Here is a 26,935-nt window from a genome sequence, read left to right on the forward strand (position 1 = left end):
ATGTTTTTATTCTCTGGTGTATTGGGTTATTCTGGCCCAGTGTAATAGTCAGAAGACAACATTGTGCTTTTTGTTAATGGATCGGTTGGAGGGTGATGCTGTTGTAAGGGTGATGCTGAAATGTAAGGTGTGATATGATTTATACAGCCTGATATGATATAAAGTATACAGTCTGATATGACATATACAGTCTGATATGATATATACATCCTGATATGATTTATACAGCCTGATATGATTTATACAGCCTGATATGATATACAGTATACAGCCTGATATGATATAAAGTATACAGTCTGATATGACATATACAGTCTGATATGATATATACATCCTGATATGATTTATACATCCTGATATGATTTATACAGCCTGATATGATTTATACAGCCTGATATGATTTATACAGCCTGATATGATTTATACAGCCTGATATGATTTATACAGTCTGATATGATATACAGTATACAGCCTGATATGATTTATACAGCCTGATATGATTTATACAGTCTGATATGATATACAGTATACAGCCTGATATGATTTATACAGCCTGATATGATTTATACAGTCTGATATGATATACAGCATACATCCTGATATGATTTATACAGCCTGATATGATTTATACAGCCTGATATGATTTATACAGCCTGATATGATTTATACAGCCTGATATGATTTATACAGTCTGATATGATATACAGTATACAGCCTGATATGATTTATACAGTCTGATATGATATACAGTATACAGCCTGATATGATTTATACAGCCTGATATGATTTATACAGTCTGATATGATATACAGTATACATCCTGATATGATTTATACAGCCTGATATTATGATTTATACAGTCTGATATGATATACAGTATACATCCTGATATGATTTATACAGCCTGATATGATTTATACAGCCTGATATGATTTATACAGCCTGATATGATTTATACAGCCTGATATGATTTATACAGCCTGATATGATTTATACAGTCTGATATGATATACAGTATACAGCCTGATATGATTTATACAGCCTGATATGATTTATACAGTCTGATATGATATACAGTATACAGCCTGATATGATTTATACAGCCTGATATGATTTATACAGTCTGATATGATATACAGTATACAGCCTGATATGATTTATACAGCCTGATATGATTTATACAGTCTGATATGATATACAGTATACATCCTGATATGATTTATACAGCCTGATATGATTTATACAGCCTGATATGATTTATACAGCCTGATATGATTTATACAGCCTGATATGATTTATACAGCCTGATATGATTTATACAGCCTGATATGATTTATACAGTCTGATATGATATACAGTATACAGCCTGATATGATTTATACAGTCTGATATGATATACAGTATACAGCCTGATATGATTTATACAGTCTGATATGATTTATACAGTCTGATATGATATACAGTATACAGCCTGATATGATTTATACAGCCTGATATGATTTATACAGCCTGATATGATATATACAGTCTGATATGATATACAGTATATAGCCTGATATGATTTATACAGCCTGATATGATATATACAGTCTGATATGATATATACAGCCTGATATGATTTATACAGCCTGATATGATATATACAGTCTGATATGATTTATACAGTCTGATATGATATACAGTATACAGCCTGATATGATTTATACAGCCTGATATGATTTATACAGCCTGATATGATATATACAGTCTGATATGATATACAGTATATAGCCTGATATGATTTATACAGCCTGATATGATATATACAGTCTGATATGATATATACAGCCTGATATGATTTATACAGCCTGATATGATATATACAGTCTGATATGATATACAGTATACAGCCTGATATGATTTATACAGCCTGATATGATATATACAGTCTGATATGATATATACAGCCTGATATAATTTATACAGCCTGATATGATATATACAGTCTGATATGATATACAGTATACAGCCTGATATGATTTATACAGCCTGATATGATTTATACAGCCTGATATGATATATACAGTCTGATATGATATACAGTATATAGCCTGATATGATTTATACAGCCTGATATGATTTATACAGCCTGATATGATTTATACAGCCTGATATGATTTATACAGCCTGATATGATATATACAGTCTGATATGATTTATACAGTCTGATATTATATACAGTATACAGCCTGATATGATTTATACAGCCTGATATGATATATACAGTCTGATATGATATATACAGCCTGATATGATATACAGTATATAGCCTGATATGATTTATACAGCCTGATATGATATATACAGTCTGATATGATATACAGTATATAGCCTGATATGATTTATACAGCCTGATATGATATATACAGTCTGATATGATATATACAGTCTGATATGATATACAGTATATAGCCTGATATGATTTATACAGCCTGATATGATATATACAGTCTGATATGATATATACAGCCTGATATGATTTATACAGCCTGATATGATATATACAGTCTGATATGATATACAGTATACAGCCTGATATGATTTATACAGCCTGATATGGTTTATACAGCCTGATATGATATATACAGTCTGATATGATATATACAGTCTGATATGATATATACGGTCTGAAATGATATATACAGTCTGATATGAGTGTTTACAGGCATATTCAATCTCTCCCTATCCTAGTCTGCTGTCCCCACTTGCTTCAAGATGTCCACCATTGTTCCTGTACCCAAGAAAGCAAAGGTAACTGAACTAAATGACTATTGCCCCATAGCACTCACCTCTGTCATCATGAAGTGCTTTGAGAGGCTAGTTAAGGATCATATCATCTCTACCTTACCTGCCACCCTAGACCCACTCAATTTGCATACCGCCCCAATAGATCCACAGACGATGCAATCGTCATCGCACTGCACACTGCCCTATCCCATCTGGACAAGACGAATACCTATGTAAGAATGCTGTTCATTGACTATAGCTCAGCCTTCAACACCATAGTACCCTCCAAGCTCATCACTAAGCTCTGGGCCCTGGGTCTGAACCCTGCTCTGTGCTACTGGGTCCTGGACTTCCTGACGGGCCGCCCCCAGGTGGTGAAGGTAGGAAACAACACCTCCGCCACGCTAATCCTCAACACTGGGGCCCCACAATGGTGTGTGCTCAGCTCACTCTGTACTCCCTGTTCACCCATGACTGCATGGCCAAGCACGCCTCCAACTCAATCATCAAGTTTGCAGATGACACAACAGTAGTAGGCTTGAATACCAACAATGACGAGACAGCCTACAGGGAGGAGGTGAGGGCCCTGGCGGAGTGGTGCCAGGAAAATAACCTCTCCCTCAACGTCAGCAAAATGAAGGAGCTGATCGTGGACTTCAGGAGACAGCAGAGGGAGCACGCCCCCGTCCACATCGACGGGACCGCAGTGGAGAAGGTGGAAAGCTTCAAGTTCCTCGGCGTACACATCACTGACAATCTGAAAATGGTCCACCCACACAGACAGTGTGGTGAAGAAGGCGCAACAGCTCCTCTTTAATCTCAGGAGGCTGAAGAAATTCGGCCCGGCCCCTAAACCCTCACAAACTTTTACAGACCCACAATTGAGAGCATCCTGTCGGGCTGTATCACCACCTGGTATGGCAACTGTACCGCCCACAACCGCAGGGCTCTCCAGAGGGTGGTGAGGTTTGCCCAACGCATAACCGGGGGCACACTGCCTGCCCTCCGGGACACCTACAGCACCCGATGTCACAACAAGGCCAAAAACATCATCAAGGACATCAACCACACGAGCCACGGCCTGTTCACCCCGCCATCATCCAGAAGGTGAGGTCAGTACAGGTGTATCAAAGCTGGCACCGAGAGACAGAATCTGTTTTTTAATCTCAAGGCCATCAGACTGTTAACTAGCCATCACTCCCACCTGGTTACTCAACCCTTCACCTTAGAGGCTGATGCCCTATGTACATAGACATGAAATCACTGGTCACTTTACTAATGGAACACTAGTCACTTTAATAATGTTTACATACTGCTTTACTCATCTCATATTTATATACTGTATTCTATTCTACTGTATTTTAGTCAATGCCCTCTGACATTGCTCGTCCTTTTAGATTTGTGTGTATTGTTAATATAATATAATATGCCATTTAGCAGACACTTTTATCCAAAGCGACTTACAGTCTTGCGTGCATATTTTTTTATTTTTTTTGTGTATGGGTGGTCCCGGGGATTGAACCCACTACCTTAGCGTTACAAGCTCCATGCTCTACCAGCTGAGCTACAGATTTGTGATTTGATACTACTGCACTGCTGGAGCATTTCGCTACACCCGCAATAACATCTTCTAAATATGTGTATGTGACCAATAACATTTTAATTTATATGCTATATACAGCCTAATATGATATACGTGACTCGTTTCAGGAAACTAGGCGTATGTCGTGGATCACTACTTCACAGGAGAGTCATTTGAATGTAAACATTTAAAAAAAAATTAAAATGCATTTTTTTTGGACAGAAATGCCTTCTGGAACATGTGAACTTTCAGGTGCCTTAATAACAAACTTGTATGCCATCTGTAAATACGAATTAAATTGTTAAATTACGAGCCTAGTTGGTTCAGAAAAAGACAGCAGCCTTCCCGCTAGCCATGACTGGCTGAGATAATGAGTGGGCTGGGCATGCCGAGAGAGGAGTTCGGATTGGTCTGCCATATAGCACGCTTCTGTCTGTCTGAGCTGGTCAGTATGTTAAAGGTAATCCTGTCTAACACTGCTTTTTTTTTTTATGTATCGTGTAGTAGAGCTGCATAAGTGTTGCTCTCCACTTTCTGTAGGACCGAGTTTTGAAATCAGTGGAATTAGAGTATGATAGCTAAGGAGATGGAGAAAACACCTGTCTCCAGATTACATCTTCATACTAAGGGCAACCATGGCATCCGTGACAGGGAGACGCGTATACGTGATGTATACGGGTAAGATAGTCTAGCTAGCTACATTTTCAGATATTACACGTTTCTAATTTTTTACAGAAAGTGGTTTCATTTCAAGTTAAAGTGTACTGTTAGCTAGCTAGCTAGGTGACAAAATGGCGTATTGAACACACAGCGGTGCGAATCACCTCAAGATCAAAACGTAATATTAAATATCAGTAAGTTAGAATACATATTAGCACTTCATATACTCGTGGGTAATAACATTCAATCTGGATAATAACACAAAACAAATCATAAGGCTAGAGAAATGTATCGACAAATATTACAACAACACGCAACACTCAAACATGACGGAGGATAAACGAGGAGAATCAATCTCCAAGAGAGAACGCGACTCCTCGACGGAAACAGATGATTTATGCTTTTCACCACTGGGACTGGTAAGTGTGGAAAGCGATCTGTTGAAGTCGATAAATGACAAACTGGGCATACTAGAGTTGGTCAGTAAGCATGTAAAGGAGTTGAAGGCGAGTCTTGAAATGAGTGACGGAAAAGCTGCGATAATGGAGAACGATACAAAAAAGTTAAAAGGGACAGTCACTAAGATAGAAACGGACGTTAGGGAACTTAAAAAGGAGAACAACTTTCTGAGAGAACCCTTACTAGACATACAGACTAGATCAATGAGAGAAAATCTAGTACTTACGGGTTTCCAAGAAAAATAATGAGAGGTTACCGAAAACATTGTGAAGGACTTCTTTCTTACAGCGCTTCAAATCCCACTCTATGCTGTCGATAAAATCCAACTCGAACATGTACACCGTTTCGGACAAAGAGGACAGAGATATGAGCATCCAATCGTTGCCAAATTTGCTTTCTTTAATGATAAAGTAATGGTTTTAAAGCCTAGGTAAAAGACTTGCTGGCACGAAAATAGGCAAAAATGATCAGTTCCCGAGGGAGATTGCAGAACGGCGCAAAGTTCTGTACCCAATCTTCAAGGAAAATAAATTAAAAGGGAAGCGTGTTGCTCTCGTAGTCGATAAACTGTATATTGACAACCAAATGTTCCGCGACACAAAGACCACTATATATACAGTCTGATATTATATATACAGTCTGATATGATATATACAGTCTGATATGATATATACAGTCTGATATGATATATCCAGTCTGATATTATATATACAGTCTGATATTATATATACAGTCTGATATTATATATACAGTCTGATATGATATATACAGTCTGATATGATATATACAGTCTGATATTATATATACAGTCTGATATGATATATCCAGTCTGATATTATATATACAGTCTGATATGATATATCCAGTCTGATATTATATATACAGTCTGATATTATATATACAGTCGGATATTATATATACAGTCGGATATTATATATACAGTCTGATAATATATATAATGGTGTCTCCACCACCATTTCTCGCATAATTAATTTTACTGACGCAAAAAGATCCCACCATGTCGAACAAAACAAATGATCTGTCGGCATTTATAAAATTGTACCGAAACTTCCTGTTTGCATTTTTTTCTATGAATGTGAAATATAAATGACATATTTCTGTTGATATCGAAGAATATGATAATTACCTCACAGATCTTTGAACTGTCTTACTTTATCAATATAAAAAATGTGAAAGACCTGTTAATGTTTTTGTTGTCATTTGATCATTTGCAAAGAAAATATAAAGCATTTGAAGCTTCAAAATAATGTCTTAAAACAGTTATTTTTATACTCATGATTTATTACCATGGACAAATGTATTAATTAGTATTTTTCACCAAACTATATTTTCTCGTGTCCTTTGTTTGAGCATAACACTGTAAATGTGACCTTTTGGAGTTAACCAACCATATAAGAGCAGGGAATACACAGTGTTTGGGAACTCCAGAAGAAGGGATCTAATTCTGCACTCAACAGGACTCGAAACACCATCACAGTGTTTTCAACCTTTTCTGGTTAGTGCTCCCAGTCCCTGGCAAGGTGTTGCGCAACTCTTGATTAAGTGGTGTTACGACACACCATTTCATGTCTCATAACCCCTTTACACCCATCTGTTTCAAAACTCCAGCAAAGTCTCAGTTGCCACTAGTTTTATTGTTACAAAACACTTAATTTTACCGGTGTAGTTACCTAAGTGAAGGACACACACACTTACACACACTTACACACACACACACACACACACACACTTACACACACACACACAACCCTGCCGTGTATGATTAGTGTAATATCCATCTTACTGAGATTGCCTTGGCATTACAGAGAAACGATTGTTTAATAATTTGGTAGGTAATTGATTAGCCGCTGGCCGTGGCGATATGGCCTGTCACGGAAGCCATATTACACATTCAACTCAGCCAATCAACAGACATATTCCTCATGCATAACCAATCAGACAGTGTCAGACCTGACTTAAGATACCAATCAGTTGTATTAATAATAATAATATATGATATTTAGCAGACACTTTTATCCAAAGAGACTTACAGTCATGCATGCATACATTTTACGTATTACACATTCACAACCAATCAGCAGTCATATTACACATTCACAACCAATCAGCAGTCATATTAGACATTCACAGCCAATTAGCAGTCACATTAGACATTCACAGCCAATCAGCTGCCATATTGCAAATTCACATCAGCCAATCAGAGAGCAAAATCAACAAGGACAAGAGATGAGATGACAAGAATCTGACGAGCCCTCTAGGTGACGGCTGTGACATAAAAGTACCTAATTTTACCGTCTTTGACAGACCGAAAATTATTTGAATCAAAGAGGAACTGGAGGGATACGAGAGGGTCACACAATGTCAGACCTGGATGCCTGACACATCACAAGTACCCATCATGAAATGCTGCATGTTAATTGACTGTTCTGTGGAATGATAAGTCGTCAGACTTTGCGACCAAAACATTGTCTCGTTTGGATCGTAACATTGTCTTTCTTGATACTTGATACACATTAAAGATATGTGTTTTGGGGGCATTACCATATTCAATTATTCTAGGCGTTTTCTACTTAGTGACTGACTCTCTCTCTCAATTCAATTGAATTCAAACAGCTTTATTGGCATGGGAAACATATGTTTACATTGTCAAAGCAAGTGAAGTAGACAATAAACAATACAAAATGAACGGTAAGCATTACACTACATTACAATACATTCCAAAGGAATAGAGACATTTCAAATGTCATAGTATGTCTATATACAGTGTTATAACGGTGTGCAAATAGTTAACCTCTACGGGATCGGTTTCCCGTATACGGGACGGTTGAGCTAACGTGCGCTAATGTGATTAGCATGACTGTTGTAAGTAACAGCAAACTTTCCAGGACATAGACATGTCTTATATGGGCAGAAAGCTTAAATTCTTGTTAATCTAACTGCACTGTCCAATTTACAGTAGCTATTACAGTGAAAAAAAGACCATGCTATTGTTTGAGGAGAGTGCAGAACAACAAAAAAACTTACCACGGCAAATAGTGTGATACATTCACCTCTGAAGGTAAATAATGTACTTACATTCAGTAATCTTGCTCTGATTTGTCATCCTAAGGGTCCCAGAGATAAAACGTAGCATAGTTTTGTTTGATAAAATTCATTTTTATATTCAAATATAGGAACTGGGTTCTACAGTTTGAACCCCTGCTGTCTCTGGCTCCACACCCCGCCCCACCCGGCCATCTAGATGTGTGAAAGTTAGTGTATAACTATGGGGATGTCATTTTAGGCGAAAATTGAAAAAAAGGGTCAGATCCTTAAGAGGTTAAAGTACAAAAGGGAAAATAAATCAACATAATTATGGGTTGTATCTACAATGGTGTTTGTTTTTCACTGGTTGCCTTTTTCTGTCACGCCCTGGCTCTGGGGACTCTAGTATGTTGAGCCAGGGTGTGAGTTTTCATGTGTTTCTGTTCTAGTCAGTTGTATTTCTATGTTGGCCAGTGTGGTTCTCAATCAGAGGCAACGTGTATCAGCTGTTGCTTGTTGTCTCTGATTGAGAACCATACTTTAGCAGCCAGTTTTCCCACAGTGTTTGTGGGATCTTGTTCCGTGTTGGTTTGTGTTAGACCGAGGACGTCACGTTTTCGTTTGTTGTTTTGTTCGTGCATTCATTAAATAAATAAAATATGTTTGCATTCCACGCTGCGCCTTGGTCCTCCTCCTTCGACGATCGTGACAGAAGATCCCACCAAAACTGGACCAAGCAGCGTGTCCAGGAGCCATCGCCAGGGGAATCGCTAGCGGATCTCCGTGGCAACCTCGACTGGGTCAAGCCTAGTGAAGAGCAGAGAGGGTGGACTTGGGAGCAGTGGAGGAAGAGTCTCGACTGGGTCAAGCCAAATAAAGAGCAGAGTGGTTGGACTTTGGAGCAGTGGAGGAAGAGTCTGGCGAGAGATAGGGAGGCTTGGTCCATGGGGAGGAGAGACACCCAGACATTTTTTAGGGGGGGGGCTCACGCCGTGGATGACGGGGAAGCAGGAGCCCGCGATGGAGCGGTCCAGCGGGTTTGCAGAGGAGGCCGCCAGGTTAAGGGGGCCACTGGTCACAGAGGAGAGGGAAAGTGTAGAGGCACGGCGAGAGGTACTGGGGTGTGTTACCAGTCCGGTCCGGCCCGTTCCTGATCCCTGCGTAGGGCCAGTGGTGTGTGTCCCCAGTACGGTCCGGCCTGTTCCTGTTCCTCAAATCGAGCCTGTGGTGCGTGTCGTCAGCCCGGCCCGGCCTGTTCCTGCTCCCCGCACCGAGCCTATGGTGCGCGTCGCCAGCCCGGCCCGGCCTGTTCCTGCTCCCCGCACCAAGCCTATGGTGCGCGTCGCCAGCCCGGCCCGGCCTGTTCCTGCTCCCCGCACCAAGCCTATGGTGCGCGTCGCCAACCCGGCCCGGCCTGTTCCTGCTCCCCGCACCAAGTCAGTGGTGCGCGTCGCCAGCCCGGCCCAGTCCATTCCTGCTCTCTGCACCAAGTCAGTGGTGCGCTTCGTCAGCCCGGTCCGGCCCGCTCCTGCTCCCCGCACCAAGCCTATGGTGCACGTTCGCCAGCCCGGCCCGGCCTGTTCCTGCTCCCCGCACCAAGCCTATGGTGCGCGTCGCCAGCCCGGCCCGGCCTGTTCCTGCTCCCCGCACCAAGCCTATGGTGCGCGTCGCCAACCCGGCCCGGCCTGTTCCTGCTCCCGCACCAAGTCAGTGGTGCGCGTCGCCAGCCCGGCCCAGTCCATTCCTGCTCTCTGCACCAAGTCAGTGGTGCGCTTCGTCAGCCGGTCCGGCCCGCTCCTGCTCCCCGCACCAAGCCTATGGTGCACGTCGCCAGCCCGGCTCGCCCTGTTCCTGCTCCCCACACCAAGTCAGTGGTGCGCGTCGCCAGCCCGGCCCAGTCCATTCCTGCTCTCTGCACCAAGTCAGTGGTGCGCTTCGTCAGCCCGGTCCGGCCCGCTCCTGCTCCCCGCACCAAGCCTATGGTGCACGTCGCCAGCCCGGCTCGCCCTGTTCCTGCTCCCCACACCAAGCCAGTGGTGTGCGTCGTCAGTCCGGCACAGCCCGTGCCTGTTCCACCGGTGCCTGGTCCGGTACCGGTCAACTGCTCCACGCCGGAGCTAGAGCAATCCGCTCCACCAGTGTTCAGTCCAGCTCCGGCCAGCAGGGCCAGACCGGACCAGGGGTACTTTGGGGGGTTAGAGAGGGAGTGGGGATCATGCCCGGAGCCGGATCCGCCGCCAAGGCGGAGTGCCCACCCGGTCCCTCCCCTATGGTGTTTGGTTGGCGCGGTCGGAGTCCGCGCCTTTGGGGGGGGGGTACTGTCACACCCTGGCTCTGGGGACTCTAGTATGTTGAGCCAGGGTGTGAGTTTTCATGTGTTTCTGTTCTAGTCAGTTGTATTTCTATGTTGGCCAGTGTGGTTCTCAATCAGAGGCAACGTGTATCAGCTGTTGCTTGTTGTCTCTGATTAAGAACCATACTTTAGCAGCCAGTTTTCCCACAGTGTTTGTGGGATCTTGTTCCGTGTTGGTTTGTGTTAGACCGAGGACGTCACGTTTTCGTTTGTTGTTTTGTTCGTGCATTCATTAAATAAATAAAATATGTTTGCATTCCACGCTGCGCCTTGGTCCTCCTCCTTCGACGATCGTGACATTTTCTTGCGGCAACAGGTCACACATATTGCTGCTGTGATGGCACACTGTGGTATTTCACCCAATAGATATGGGAGTTTATCAAAATTGGATTCGTTTTCGAATTCTTTGTGGGTCTGTGTAATCTGAGGGAAATATGTGTCTCTAATATGGTCATACATCAGTTTCCACCTCATTTTGTGGGCAGTGTGCACATAGCCTTTCTTCTCTTGAGAGCCAGGTCTGCCTATGGTGGCCTTTCTCAATAGCAAGGCTATGCTCACTGAGTCCTTTATTTTGGGTCAGTCACTGTGGTCAGGTATTCTGCCACTGTGTACTCTCTGTTTAGGGCCAAATAGTATTCCAGTTTACTCTGTTGTTTGGTTAATTCTTTCCAATGTGTCAATATTTTATTTTGTTTTCTCATGATTTGGTTGGTTCTAATTGTGTTGCTGTTGCTGTCCTGGGGCTCTGTGGGGTCTGTTTGTGTTTGTGAACAGAACCCCAGGACCAGCTTACTTAGGGGACTCTTCTCCAAGTTCATCTCTCTGTAGGTGATGGCTTTGTTATGGAAGGTTTGGGAATTGCTTCCTTTTAGGTGGTTGTAGAATTTGATGCCTTTTTTTTCTGAATTTTGATAATTAGCTGGTATCTGCCTAATTCTCTCTCACTCTCTCTCCCTCACCAACTTGTGCTGAAAGATTGGCCAACTTGAGCAGTGGTGTAAAGTACTTAAGTAAAAATACTTTAAAGTACTACTTAAGTATTTTTGGGGGTATCTGTACTTTACTATTTATATTTTTGAAAAATTATACTTTTACTTCACTACATTCCTAAAGAAAATAATGTACTATTTACTCCATCCATTTTCCCTGACACCCAAAAGTACTTGTTACATTTTCCAATTCACGCACTTATCAAGAGAACATCCCTGTTCATCCCTACTGCCTCTGATCTGGTGGACTCACTAAACACAGATGCTTCGTTTGTAAATTATGTGAGTGTTGGATTGCGCCCCTGGCTATCCGTAAATTTAAAATGATTCATATTTTTACTTTTACTTTTGATACTTAAGTATATTTATAACCAAAGACTTTTATATTTTTACTCAAGTAGTATTTTACTTGGTGACTTTCACTTTTACTTGAGTCATTTTCTATTAAAAGGTATCTTTACTTTTACTCAAGTATGACAATTGGGTACTTTTTCCACCACCTGACTGTACATGTAATTCAAGATGACACACTACCAACAAGGGAATGAGGAAGTGTTTGTTTACTAGTGTTGCTCTATATGCAGGAGGGTTTGTGATAGCTGAATGAGAACGTGTGGGAGTTGTGAGTGTTTGTGTGAAGCATGGAGAATGCATGTGAGGTTTACTTATAATAATAATAATAATATGCCATTTAGCAGACGCTTTTATCCAAAGCGACTTACAGTCATGCGTGCATACATTTTTGTGTACTTCTACTGTTTACTAGCGTGTGATGTGAAATTTGCAGAGTGCAGAGAACATTTGGAGAGGAGAGCATTGAGGAGAGCATTTTGTACTCAAATCTCTTTCTGAGTGGAGGCTACACTGATAGTATCAGCCCTCCAAATCAATATTGGGGCGGCAGGTAGCTTGGTGGTTAAGAGCGTTGTGCCAGTAACTGAAAGGTCGCTGGTTCTAATCCCAGAGCCGACTAGGTGAAAAATCTGTCGATGTGCCCTTGAGCAAGGCACTTAACCCTAATTGCTCCTGTAAGTCGCTCTGGATAAGAGCGTCTGCTAAAAAATAAATACATAAATAAATAAACAAGTATACTACTCATTGTTTCCTGGGAAAACCTGAGTACGTTGTCCTCTTACAACTAATATACAAGGAAGAGACAGCAACCCAACACTCAAAGTGTTACTTTACCCCTACCTACATGTACAAATTACCTCGACTAACCTGTAACCCCGCACATTGACTCGGTACCGGCACCCCCTGCATATAGCCTCGTTATTGTTATTTTATTGTGTTACTTTTTATTAGATTTTTTTACTTTAATTTAGTAAATATTTTCTTAACTCTATTTCTTGAACTGCATTGATGGTTAAGGGCTTGTAAGTAAGCATTTCACGGTAAGGTCTACTACACCTGTTGTATTCGGCGCATGTGACAAATAATAATTTCATTTTATTTATATGTCACCAATAACCGAAGGCCATTGAAATGCAACAGACCGTCCCTCTCGATGCCAAACCCAAATGATCTGAGAGATTACAACTGGCACAGAACGATTGGTTCGTCATTTACTGCTAAATGAGAAATGGGGGATGGGGGGGGGGGATATATCCCTGAATGATTTCGCTGGGATGGTCTCGCTGCCTGTAATGGAATGAAATGTGAGCGACGGAGCGAGGAACATTTTAGATTCTCTGAAGACGTCAGGTCCATTCACAACCCTTTTAGATTTAGACAGAATGGATAACTGTACCGTTTCTTCCCCTTTCCAAACCAGTTCTGATCAAACGCTGCACCAGAGAACAGAGAAAAGCTAATTTTTTAATGAATCTGTTTCAAAATTGATTTATGTGGTTGCGTTCCAATACAGGAAGTGTCCCAAACAGCACCCTGTTCGCTGCACTCCTTTTGACCAGAGCCCTATAGCTCATTATAGGGACAATATTTGGGACACTTCCTGTATTGATCTCAGAATTGCTCTGGTGAATTGATTGGAGTGTGTCTGTGTTTTTTTGGAAATTGCCAGAAGCAAGAGATTGGAGTTGGAGCAGGGCCATTTCCATGAAAAAAATCACTGCATTCGCAGAACATAAAAAAAACATTTCCATCTAAGAAATGGAAATCTGAAAGCTGCCTATAAATGCAAATGTAATGCATTGGAAATGGTGTGGCAGACAAATAAACTGCATGACCAAATGTACGTGGACACGTTAACGTTACAACCGCAGAACTGTTTGTAATGACTTGTCAAACACACCCTGGTAATGGCTGAAATGGAATACGTTGTCTTTCTGTTGCACCAGGGATTTAACACATCATCTGGATACTTACATCACAAGATACTGGATACTTACATCAATTTTTTTGTGGAATTGGAAAAAGTTATAATTTGATACAGTTGAAATGTTTACAAATTAGATGCACTGAAATGAAAGCAATATAAGAAAATTAACACTCAGATTATAGTGATATTATGACTCATCTCGCGAACAATGTAAAGAACACTACATGACCAAAAGTATGTGGACACCTGCTCGTTGAAAATCTCATTCTAAAACCATGGGCATTAATATGGAGTTGGTCCCCCCTTTGCTGCTACAACAGCCTCCAAGCCTCCAAGCCTTTCCACTAGATGTGGGAACATTGCTGTGGGGACGTGCTTCCATTCAGCCACAAGAGCATTAGTGATGTCGGGCACTGATGTTGGACCTGGCTCGCAGTCGGCGTTCCAATTAATCCCAAAGGTGTTCGATGGGGTTGAGGTCAGGGCTCTGTGCAGGCCAGTCAAGTTCTTTCACACCGATCTCGACAAACCATTTCTGTATGGACCTCGCTTGGTGCAAGGGGGCATTGTAATTCTGAAACAGGAAAGGGCCTTCCCCCAAACTGTTGCCACAAAGTTGGAAGCACAGAATCGTCTACAATGTCATTGTATGCTGTGGCATTTCCCTTCACTGGAACTAAAGGGCCTAACCCGAACCATGAAAAACAGCCCCAGACCCTTATTCCTCTGAGTCTCAGTCTCACACATCTAAAAGCATCTCAACATTTTGTGCTATTTCGTTTTAGCGCCTCTCTCTCTCTCTCTCTCTCTCTCTCTCTCTCTCTCTCTCTCTCTCTCTCTCTCTCTCTCTCTCTCTCTCTCTCTCTCTCTCTCTCTCTCTCTCTCTCTCTCTCTCTCTCTCTCTCTCTCTCTCTCTCTCTCACTGTATTTGTCACATAGACTGTGAAATGCTTACTTACAGGCCCTTCCCAACAATATATATATATATTTAATTAATAGAATAATGAAAAATTATAACACAATCAATAAATTCACAATGAGTAACGATAACCTGGCTATATACACGGGGTACCAGTACCGAGTCAATGTGCAGGGGTATGAGGTAATTGAGGTCAATATGTACATTTAGGTAGGGACTAGGCAACAGGATAGATAATAAACAGTTATAGCAGCGTAGCTGATTAGTCAAAAGAGTTAGTGCAAAAAAGGTAAATGCAGATAGTCCGGGTAGCTATTAGTTAACTAACTATTTATTAGTCTTATGGCTTGGGGGCTAGAAGAGGTTCAGGGTCCTTTTGGTTCCAAACTTGGTGCATCAGTACCGCTTGCCATCCGGTAGCAGAGAGAACAGTCTATGACATGGGTGGCTGGAGTCTGACAATTTGTAGGGCCTGGTACAGATGTCCTGGATGGCAGGGAGCTCGGGCCCCAGGATGTACTGGGTAATAAACACTACCCTCTGTAGCGCCTTCCGGTTGGAGGCTAAGCAGTTGCCATACCAAGCGGTGATACAGCCAGTCAAGATGCTCTCAATGGTGCAGCTGTACAACTCTTTGAAGATCCGAGGGCCGAATATTTCCTGCCCCATGAGGGGGAGCTGTTGTCATGTCCTCTTTCTTTTTACCATGATTTAACTACTCTTCACGAATGTGTGGGTGTATGTGGACAATGATAATTCCTTAGTGAACTTGAAGATCTCGACTTGCTCTACTACAGCCCCGTCAATGTGGGTGGGGGCCGGCTCGGCCATCCATTTCCTGTAGTCCACGATCAGCTTCTTTGTCTTGCTGACGTTGAAGGAGAAGTTGTTGTCCTTGCACCACACTGCCAGGTCTCTGACCTCCTCCCTGTAGGCTGTCTCATCGTCGTCGGTGATCAGGCCTACCACCGTTGTGTCGTCTGCAAACTTAATGATGGTGTTGGAGTCGTGCACGGCCACGTAGTCATGGATAAACAGGAAGTACAGGAGGGGACTAAGCACGCACCTCTGAGGGGACCTGGTGTTGAGGATCATCGTGGCGGATGTGTTGTTGCCTACTCTCACCACCTGGGGGCGGCCCGACAAGAAGTCCAGGATCCAGTTGCAGAGGGAGGTGTTTTATCCCAGGGTCCTTAGCTTAGTGATGAGCTTGGAGGGCACTATGGTGTTAAATGCTGAGCAATAGTCAAACAACATCATTCTCACATAGGTGTTCCTTTTGTCCAGGTGGGAAAGGGCAGTGCGGAGTGCAATAGAGATCGCATCATCTGTGGATCTGTTGGGGCAGTATGCAAATTGGGGTGGGTCTAGGGTTTCTGGGATGATAGTGTCCAAAGGGACTGCTTGAAACATGGGTCAGGGAGAGGTTTAAAGTGTCAGTGAAGACACTTGCCAGCTGGTCAGCGCATGCTCTGAGTACATGTCCTGGTAATCCGTCTGGCCCTGCGGTCTTGTGAATGTTAACCTGTTTAAAGGTCTTACTCACATCGGCTATGGAGAGCGTGCTCAGAGAGTTGTCCGGAACAGCTGGTGCTCTCATGCATGGTTCAGTGTTGCTTGCCTCGAAGCAAGCATAGAAGGTATATACAGTGGGGGAAAAAAGTATTTAGTCAGCCACCAATTGTGCAAGTTCTCCCACTTAAAAAGATGAGAGAGGCCTGTAATTTTCATCATAGGTACACGTCAACTATGACAGACAAAATGAGAAAAGAAATTCCAGAAAATCACATTGTAGGATTTTTTATGAATTTATTAGCAAATTATGGTGGAAAATAAGTATTTGGTCAATAACAAAAGTTTCTCAATACTTTGTTATATACCCTTTGTTGGCAATGACACAGGTCAAACGTTTTGGTTGCTGGTATTTTGGCCCATTCCTCCATGCAGATCTCCTCTAGAGCAGTGATGTTTTGGGGCTGTCGCTGGGCAACACGGACTTTCAACTCCCTCCAAAGATTTTCTATGGGGTTGAGATCTGGAGACTGGCTAGGCCACTCCAGGACCTTGAAATGCTTCTTACGAAGCCACTCCTTCGTTGCCCGGGCGCTGTGTTTGGGATCATTGTCATGCTGAAAGACCCAGCCACGTTTCATCTTCAATGCCCTTGCTGATGGAAGGAGGTTTTCACTCAAATCTCACGATACATGGCCCCATTCATTCTTTCCTTTACACGGATCAGTCGTCCTGGTCCCTTTGCAGAAAAACAGCCCCAAAGCATGATGTTTCCACCCCCATGCTTCACAGTAGGTATGGTGTTCTTTGGATGCAACTCAGCATTCTTTGTCCTCCAAACACGACGAGTTGAGTTTTTACCAAAAAGTTCTATTTTGGTTTCATCTGACCATATGACATTCTCCCAATCCTCTTCTGGATCATCCAAATGCACTCTAGCAAACTTCAGACGGGCCTGGACATGTACAGAGGAGCCTCTTAATGAAGAAGTTACAGGTCTGTGAGAGCCAGAAATCTTGCTTGTTTGTAGGTGACCAAATACTTATTTTCCACCATAATTTGCAAATAAATTAATTAAAAATCCTACAATGTGATTTTCTGGATATTTTTTTCTCAATTTGTCTGTCATAGTTGACTTGTACCTATGATGAAAATTACAGGCCTCTCTCATCTTTTTAAGTGGGAGAACTTGCACAATTGGTGGCTGACTAAATACTTTTTTTCCCAACTGTAGGCTTGCGTCACTGCACAGCTCGCGGCTGGGTTTCCCTTTGTAATCCATGATAGTTTGCAAGCCCTGCCACATCCGAAGAGCATCAGAGCCAGTGTAGTAGTAGGAGCTTGTGTGGCCTACCACTTCGCGGCTGAGCTGTTGTTGCTCCTAGACATTTCCACTTCACAGTAACAGCACTTACATTTGACCGGGGCAGCTCTAGCAGGGCATTCATTTGACGAACTGACTTGTTAGAAAGGTGGCATCCTATGACTGTGCCAGTTAGAAAAATAATATTAATATTGATGATGTCACAAATGTATCACTTGTACAGTTCTTTAATACAAATATAGTTATTTGTTACATTTGAATCACAAGCCCAGAAAACTGAGAAAAATATTATTCTCTCTCAAAAAACTGCAAATTAGATCCAAAACTGACCCCAGTTTTATCCATCCATTATTGTTTGTCCATCCCACTAAAATCCCTGTGAAATAGAGTAGAGGATGTCAGGACTACAAGACTGGACAATCATGGGTGACTTGAGCCGGACGTTGATCTACATAGGGCGGGTAAGAACTGAGAACATCAATGGTAATGTATGGATTGAATCCGTGACAGACATAATGACGAATTCAACAACCTACCTACAGTGCCTTCGGAAAGTATTCAGACCCCTTGACTTTTTCCAAATTTTTTACATTACAGCCTTATTCTAAAATGGATTAAATAAAACAATTTCCTCAGCAATCTACACACAATACCACATAATGACAAAGAAAAAGACTCAAATTGAGCTCAGGTGCATCCTGTTTCCATTGATCATCCTTGAGATGTTTCTACAACTTGATTGGAGTCCACCTGTGGTAAATTCAATAGATTGGACATGATTTGGAAAAGCACACACCTGTCTATATAGGTCCCACAGTTGACAGTGCATGTAAGAGCAAAAACCAAGACATGAGGTCGAAGGAATTGTCCGTAGAGCTCAGAGACAGGACTGTGTTGAGGCACAAATCTGGGGAAGGGTAGCAAAAAAATTCTGGAGCATTGAGGGTCTCCAAGAAAACAGTGGCCTCCATCATTCTTAAATAGAAGAAGTCGCCCGGCCAAACTGAACCGATGGTCACTCTGACAGAGCTCTAGAGTTCCTCTGTGGAGATGGGAGAACTTTCCAGAAGGACAACCATCTCTGCAGCACTCCACCAATCAGGCCTTTATAGTAAATTTACCAGACAGAAGCCACTCCTCAGTAAAAGGCACATGACAACCCGCTTGGAGTTTGCCAAAAGGCACCTAAAGACTCTCAAACCACGAGAAACAAGATTCTCTGGTCTGATGAAACCAAGATTGCATTTTTTGGTGTCAGGGACTGGGAGACTAGTTAGGATCGAGGAAAAGATGAACGGAGCAAAGTACAGAGAGATCCTTGATGAAAACCTGCTCCAGAGCGATCAGGACCTCAGACCGGGGCGAAGGTTCACCTTCCAACAGGACAACGACCCTAAGCACATAGGCAGCATTCCTCCTCCTCCAAACACGGCGAGTTGAGTTGATGCCAAAGAGCTCGATTTTGGTCTCATCTGACCACAACACTTTCACAGAGTTCTCCTCTGAATCATTCAGATGTTCATTGGCAAACTTCAGACGGGCCTGTATATGTGCTTTCTTGAGCAGGGGGACCTTGCGGGCGCTGCAGGATTTCAGTCCTTCACGGCGTAGTGTGTTACCAATTGTTTTCTTGGTGACAATGGTCATAGCTGCCTTGAGATCATTGACAAGATCCTCCCGTGTAGTTCTGGGCTGATTCCTTACCGTTCTCATGATCATTGCAACTCCACGAGGTGAGATCTTGCATGGAGCCCCAGGCCGAGGGAGATTGATAGTTATTTTGTGTTTCTTCCATTTGCGAATAATCGCACCAACTGTTGTCACATTCTCACCAAGCTGCTTGGCGATGGTCTTGTAGCCCATTCCAGCCTTGTGTAGGTCTACAATCTTGTCCCTGACATCCTTGGAGAGCTCTTTGGTCTTGGCCATGGTGGAGAGTTTGGAATCTGATTGATTGATTGCTTCTGTGGACAGGTGTCTTTTATACAGGTAACAAACTGAGATTAGGAGCACTCCCTTTAAGAGTGTGCTCCTAATCTCAGCTCGATACCTGTATAAAAGACACCTGGGAGCCAGAAATCTTTCTGATTGAGAGGGGATCAAATACTTATTTCCCTCATTAAAATGCAAATCAATTTATAACATTTTTGACATGCATTTTTCTGGATTTCTTTGTTGTTATTCTGTCTCTCACTGTTCAAATAAACCTACCATTACAATTATAGACTGATCATGTCTTTGTCAGTGGGCAAACGTACAAAATCATTAGGGGATCAAATACTTTTTTCCTTCACTGTACACAGCATAGGTAGAGAGCAGAGTGGTGAGAACCCCAGTCTAAACGTGGAGTATGGCTGCAATATCATTGGTCAAGCGCCCGGTAGCTGTAATATCATTGGTCCACTACTTGGAAGAAGATGCTGGAAAGCAGCTTGTTATAAGACACAATGTTTTGCTACACCTTCTATTATTAATGCTTTCTGAGTTAAGAGAGAGAGAGAGAGAGAGAGTCAGTCAGTCAGCGTGAGAGAGAGAGAGAGTCAGTCAGTCAGTCAGAGAGAGAGAGAGAGAGAGAGCCAGTCAGTCAGCGTGAGAGAGTGAGTGAGTGAGTGAGTGAGTGAGTGAGTGAGTGAGTGAGTGAGTGAGTGAGTGAGTGAGTGAGTGAGTGAGTGAGTGAGTGAGTGAGTGAGTGAGTGAGTGAGTGAGTGAGTGAGTGAGAGAGTGAGAGAGAGAGAGAGAGAGAGAGAGAGAGAGAGAGAGAGAGAGAGAGAGAGAGAGAGAGAGAGAGAGAGAGAGAGAGAGAGAGAGAGAGAGAGAGAGAGAGAGAGAGAGAGAGAGAGAGAGAGAGAGAGAGAGAGAGAGAGAGAGAGAGAGAGAGAGAGAGTCCCTCTTCCCTGGAATACTGCCCAGTGCTCTGCACTATCGCCCAACCTTAACCAATCCCACTGGTTCGCCCAGCTACCGCCAGAGCCACAGTGAGTACATCCAACAATAGTCCAGGTGCAAGGGACAAACAAATGTCTTTTAGAAGGAAGAAATACATGACCAATCAAAAGTTTGGACACACCTACTCATTCAATGGTTTTTCTTTATTTTGACTATTTTCTGCATTGTAGAATAATAGTGAAGAGATCAAAACTATGAAATAACACATATGGAATCATGTAGTAACCAAAAAAGTGTTAAACAAATCAAAATATATTTTATATTTGAAATTTTTCAAATAGCCACCCTTTGCCTTGATGACAGCTTTGCACACTCTTGGCATTCTCTCAACCAGTTTCACCTGGAATGCTTTTCCAACTGTCTTGAAGGAGTTCCCACATATGTTGAGCACTTGTTGGCTGCTTTTCCTTCACTCTGCGGTCTGACTCATCCCAAACCATCTCAATTGGGTTGAGGTCGGGGGATTCTGGAGGCCAGGTCATCTGATGCAGCACTCCATCCCTCTGCTTCTTGGTAAAATAGCCCTTACACAGCCTGGAGGTGTGTTGGGTCATTGTCCTGTTGAAAAACAAATGATAGTCCTACTAAGGCCAAACCAGATGGGATGGTGTATCACTGGTTAAGTGTGCCTTGAATTCTAAATAAATCACAGACAGTGTCACCAGCAAAGCACTCCCACACCATCACACCTCCTCCTCCATGCTTCACGATGGGAACTACACATGCAGAGATCATCCGTTCACCCACACCGCGTCTCACAAAGAGACGGCGGTTGGAACCAAAAATCTAAAATTTGGACTCCAGACCAAAGGACACATTTTCACCGGTCTAATGTCCATTGCTCATGTTTCTTGGCCCAAGCAGTCTCTTCTTCTTATTGGTGTCCTTTAGTCCACACAGAGTCCCCTCTGAACAGTTGATGTTGAGATGTGTCTGTGACTTGAACTCTGTGAAGCATTTATTTGGGCTGCAATTTCTGAGGCTGGTAACACTAATGAACTTATCCTCTGCAGCAGAGGTATCTCTGGGTCTTCCATTCCTGTGGCGGTCCTTATGAGAGCCAGTTTCATCATAGCGCTTGATGGTTTTTGCGACAGCACTTGAAGAAACTTTAAAAGTTCTTGAATTTGTCCGTATTGACTGAGATTCAAGTCTTAAAGTAATGATAGACTGTCATTCCTCTTTGCTTTTTTGAGCTGTTCTTGCCATAATATGGACTTGGTCTTTTACCAAATAGGGCTATCTTCTGTATACCCCCCTACCTTGTCACAACACAACTGATTGGCTCAAACGCATTAAGAGGGAAAGAAATTCCACAAATTAACTTTTAAGAAGGCACACCTGTTAATTGAAATGCATTCCATGAAGCTGGTTGAGAGAATGCCAAGAGTGCGCAAAGCTGTCATCAAGGCAAAGGGTGCCTATTTGAAGAATCTCAAATATAAAATATATTTTGATTTGTTTAACACTTTTTTGGTTACTACATGATTCCATATGTGTTATTTCATAGTTTTGATGTCTTCACTATTATTCTACAATATAAATAAAATAGAACAAATAAAGAAAAACCCTTGAATGTGTAGGTGTGTCCAAACCTTTGACTGGTAGTGTATGTGTTGCAATAAACTACAGGAGGATACACCAGTGTGCAGGTATTTCTTTATCCTTACCTTATACTCCACATACCCTACCTACTGTCTACAGTATAGCTCTGGTCTTACCTCATACTCCTCTATTGTCTATCATGGTCACATTAGCTACAGTAAAGCTCTGGTCTTACCTCATACTCCTCTACTGTCTTATCATGGTCACATTAGCTACAGTATAGCTCTGGTCTTACCTCATACTCCTCTACTGTCTATCATGGTCACATTAGCTACAGTAAAGCTCTGGTCTTACCTCATACTCCTCTACTGTCTATCATGGTCACATTAGCTACAGTAAAGATCTGGTCTTACCTCATACTCCTCTACTGTCTATCATGGTCACATTATCTACAGTAAAGCTCTGGTCTTACCTCATACTCCTCTACTGTCTATCATGGTCACATTAGCTACAGTAAAGATCTGGTCTTACCTCATACTCCTCTACTGTCTATCATGGTCAGATTAGCTACAGTAAAGCTCTGGTCTTACCTCATACTCCTCTACTGTCTATCATGGTCACATTAGCTACAGTAAAGCTCTGGTCTTACCTCATACTCCTCTACTGTCTTATCATGGTCACATTATCTACAGTATGGCTCTGGTCTTACCTCATACTCCTCTACTGTCTTATCATGGTCACATTATCTACAGTATGGCTCTGGTCTTACCTCATACTCCTCTACTGTCTATCATGGTCACATTATCTACAGTAAAGCTCTGGTCTTACCTCATACTCCACATACTCCTCCTCCTCCACCTCGTAGGAGACAGTCTGTATCTTAACGTTTTCTCCGTCCTCCAGCAGCTTGGCCTGAGGGTCCTCTGTGCTTCCGGGGGTCTCCACCGCTACAGACGCCTCCCTCTCCCTCTCTTTCTTCTCTGTGAAGGTAGTCTCGCAGCACTCGCTCTTATAATCCTTGGCCTTGACGCCGCCGCCTCCCCCATCCTCCTTGTACAGGATGAAGTTAGGTCTGTAGAAGGCCTCGACGGCCAGATGGAGGGAGGTGGCGTCGAGGAGTTGTTGAGCTTTCATTTTGCCGTTGCTGTTATTGTGTCCCATGTGGGCCACCGCACCGCTGTTAGTGTTACCTCCTCCTCCACCTCCTCCGTTGCCGCCGGTTACGAAGTAGTTGATGATATTCTCCTGGTACTGGTTGTTAGGGAAGTCACCCCCGTAACCGTTGACGACGTGCTTGCTGTTCTTGTCCAGGAGCGGGTTCTGGAGCTCGCTCAGGCTCTCCATAGCAACGAGGGGTCAGGGGTCAGTGGGAGTGGCTTAATAGGACCTCACTGAAGGAGAGAGGGATGGGGGGAAGTAGAAGAGAGAGAGGGAGGAGGCTGGGTGACAGCTACTTATGTTGCTCAACGGGATGAGAGCTGCAGAGAGGAGAGGATAAGAGAGAGAGTGGGGAGGAGAGGGAGGAGAGGAGAGTTAGTAAACTCAGTTTGATCAGTTTGTTTTTGGTCTCAGTGAAACTGGTGTAAACACAATACATACTGGGCTAGTGAGAGACAACACTGGACTTTAACACCTGCACAAGAATACATTCAATCGTTAGACATCAATCCAACATCAACCTTGAGTTCTCCCAACACTTAGTACTCCTCCTTCTTCATTACAGTTTACCTGCTCTCCACTCCCACAGCTACATACTTCAATCTGCCTCCCTGCTCAACAAACACCAACAAACACACACACACACACACACACACACAACACACACACACACACACACACAATCCCACAAATCCCATCTTCTGGAACCTGCTTCATAATAACAGAGGCATCTTAATTAAACACTAGAGGAAGGTGTGTGTGTGTGTGTGTGTGTGTGTGTGTGTGTGTGTGTGTGTGTGTGTGTGTGTGTGTGTGTGTGTGTGTGTGTGTGTGTGTGTGTGTACGTACCTCCCTCACTCCCTCATCCTTGAGGCTTGTTTACCCTCTACAAAAAAGAGAGAAAATGAAACAAAAATCATAAAAGAGGAGGATGATGAATGGATGAATGATGAATGGATGAATGAATGAATGAATGAATGGATGGAAGGATGGTTGGGGTGGATGGATGAATGGGTGGATGGATGAATGGATGAATGGATGGTGAATGGATGGATGGATGAATGGATGGTGAATAGATGGATGGTGAATGGATGGATGAATGGATGGATGAATGCATTAATGGATGATGAATGGATGGATGAATGGACGGATGAAAGGATGGTGAATGGATGGATGAATGGATGGTGAATGGATGGATGGATGAATGGATGAATGGATGATGAATGGATGGATGACTGGATGGATGGATGAATGGACAGATGAAAGGATGGTGAATGGATGGATGAATGGATGGATGAATGGATAAATGGATGGTGAATGGATGGATGAATGGATTGATGAATGAATGAATGGATTGTGAATGGATTGATGAATAGATGGATGCTATCACTCACTGATGCTATCAGTCACTTGACGTACCAGTACACCCCCTTTCCTTTTTGTATCTATTTGTTTCTGTCACCATCTGACCATAATAATCCGCTTCGGCTCACTCACCCAAAGGAGTCAAGACAGAGCTGTCCCTGGACCTAAGGAAAGGTAGCTGTCTCCCTGCACACATTCATTCAGGTTAAAGGCCAGTTAACCCCTATAATTAGCAAGTGCATCAATATTAGCAGGATAGTTAATCGGTTTCTTAACAATGATGCAGGCTACTTATACATATTCACGAATTGGGGGTGGGAAAGAACGCTATGGAGCTTTCCACGTGGAGTGGAAGAACATCAACAAAATAGGGAACTGACAGCTGTCAGTGTAGGTAGCTAACATGTTAACCTTAGCTAGCTACAGTGGCTTGCGAAGGTATTCACCCCCCCTTGACATTTTTCCTATTTTGTTGCCTTACAACCTGGAATTAAAATATATTTTTGTTTGTATCATTTGATTTACACAACATGCCTACCATTTTGAAGATGCAAAATATTTTTTATTGTGAAACAAACAAGAAATAAGACAAAAAAACTGAAAACTTGAGCGTGCATAACTATCTCTGGAAGACTGAATCAGGTTTCCCTCAATAATTTCCCTGTATTTAGCGCCATCCATCATTCCTTCAATTCTGACCAGTTTCCCAGTCCCTGCCGATGAAAAACATCTCCACAGCATGATGCTGCCACCACCATGCTTCACTGTGGGGATGGTGTTCTCGGGGTGATGAGAGGTGTTGGGTTTGCGGCAGACATAGAGTTTTCCTTGATGGCCAAAAAGCTCAATTTTAGTCTCATCTGACTAGAGTACCTTCTTCCATATGTTTGGCGGAAGAGTGGCCAGAAAAAAGCCATTACTTCCTGTTTTAATTTGCTCCATGGCTCAGTGTAGGCTTTGGCGAAAAGCTGTTTGGTTCAGCTCAGCCGTGACTCGTGAAGAGAGAGTACTTTGCAGGTGTTTCTGATTAATAAACAATGCCCTGCTGGTGGGGTGGTAATATTAAAATAACACTCAACCCTGAAAATAAACGTAGACTGAAAAGTATTAGCGCATCATATCATAGGGGAAACACACGACATTGACACAGAAAAAGTATGAAGTCCCCACATATCCTTCTTTGACTAAAACAATGACTTACTGACTTCAATCACTGTGCAAGATCATTGGTAAGCTCTGGCATGTCCGCTCTTGTGGTACTTTAATGCTGAGTGCCAAGCAGAGACGCATTGGTTGACATTTTTACAGTCTTTTGGAATGACAGGGGTACAAATTTCCAACCTTACAATCTCAGGGCGGACACTCATACCACAAAGCCACTGAGTTGGTCATATACATACCTATAAATGCTATACATATATCCCATAACTACCATGTTAAACATGTATCACATAACTACCATGTTAAACATGTATCCCATAACTACCATGTTAAACATGTATCCCATAACTACCATGTTAAACATGTATCCCATAACTACCATGTTAAACATGTATCCCATAACTACCATGTTAAACATGTATCCCATAACTACCATGTTAAACATGTATCCCATAACTATCATGTTAAACATGTATCCCATAACTACCATGTTAAACATGTATCCCATAACTACCATGTTAAACATGTATCCCATAACTACCATGTTAAACATGTATCCCATAACTACCATGTTAAACATGTATCCCATAACTACCATGTATCCCATAACTACCATGTATCCCATAACTACCATGTTAAACATGTATCCCATAACTACCATGTTAAACATGTATCCCATAACTACCATGTATCCCATAACTACCATGTTAAACATGTATCCCATAACTACCATGTTAAACATGTATCCCATAACTACCATGTTAAACATGTATCCCATAACTACCATGTTAAACATGTATCCCATAACTACCATGTTAAACATGTATCCCATAACTACCATGTATCTGCCATAGACATTCAGTAGTA

The 26,935-nt window shown here is 42.5% G+C and overlaps 1 protein-coding gene across 1 annotated transcript in view; it reads right to left on the minus strand.

Annotated features, from left to right (window-relative positions):
• LOC121549230 (synapse differentiation-inducing gene protein 1-like) overlaps positions 1 to 26,935 on the minus strand; it is a 76,703-nt gene that overhangs the window by 31,530 nt on the left and 18,238 nt on the right. The window contains exon 2 of the mRNA XM_041861087.2: positions 23,213 to 23,862. Within this exon, the coding sequence (XP_041717021.1) occupies positions 23,213 to 23,728 (516 nt within the window). The 5' untranslated portion in view covers positions 23,729 to 23,862. The remainder of the gene's footprint in view (positions 1 to 23,212; positions 23,863 to 26,935) is intronic.

Source organism: Coregonus clupeaformis, chromosome 33 (assembly GCF_020615455.1).
Source record: "Coregonus clupeaformis isolate EN_2021a chromosome 33, ASM2061545v1, whole genome shotgun sequence".
Classification (NCBI taxonomy): Eukaryota; Metazoa; Chordata; class Actinopteri; order Salmoniformes; family Salmonidae; genus Coregonus; species Coregonus clupeaformis.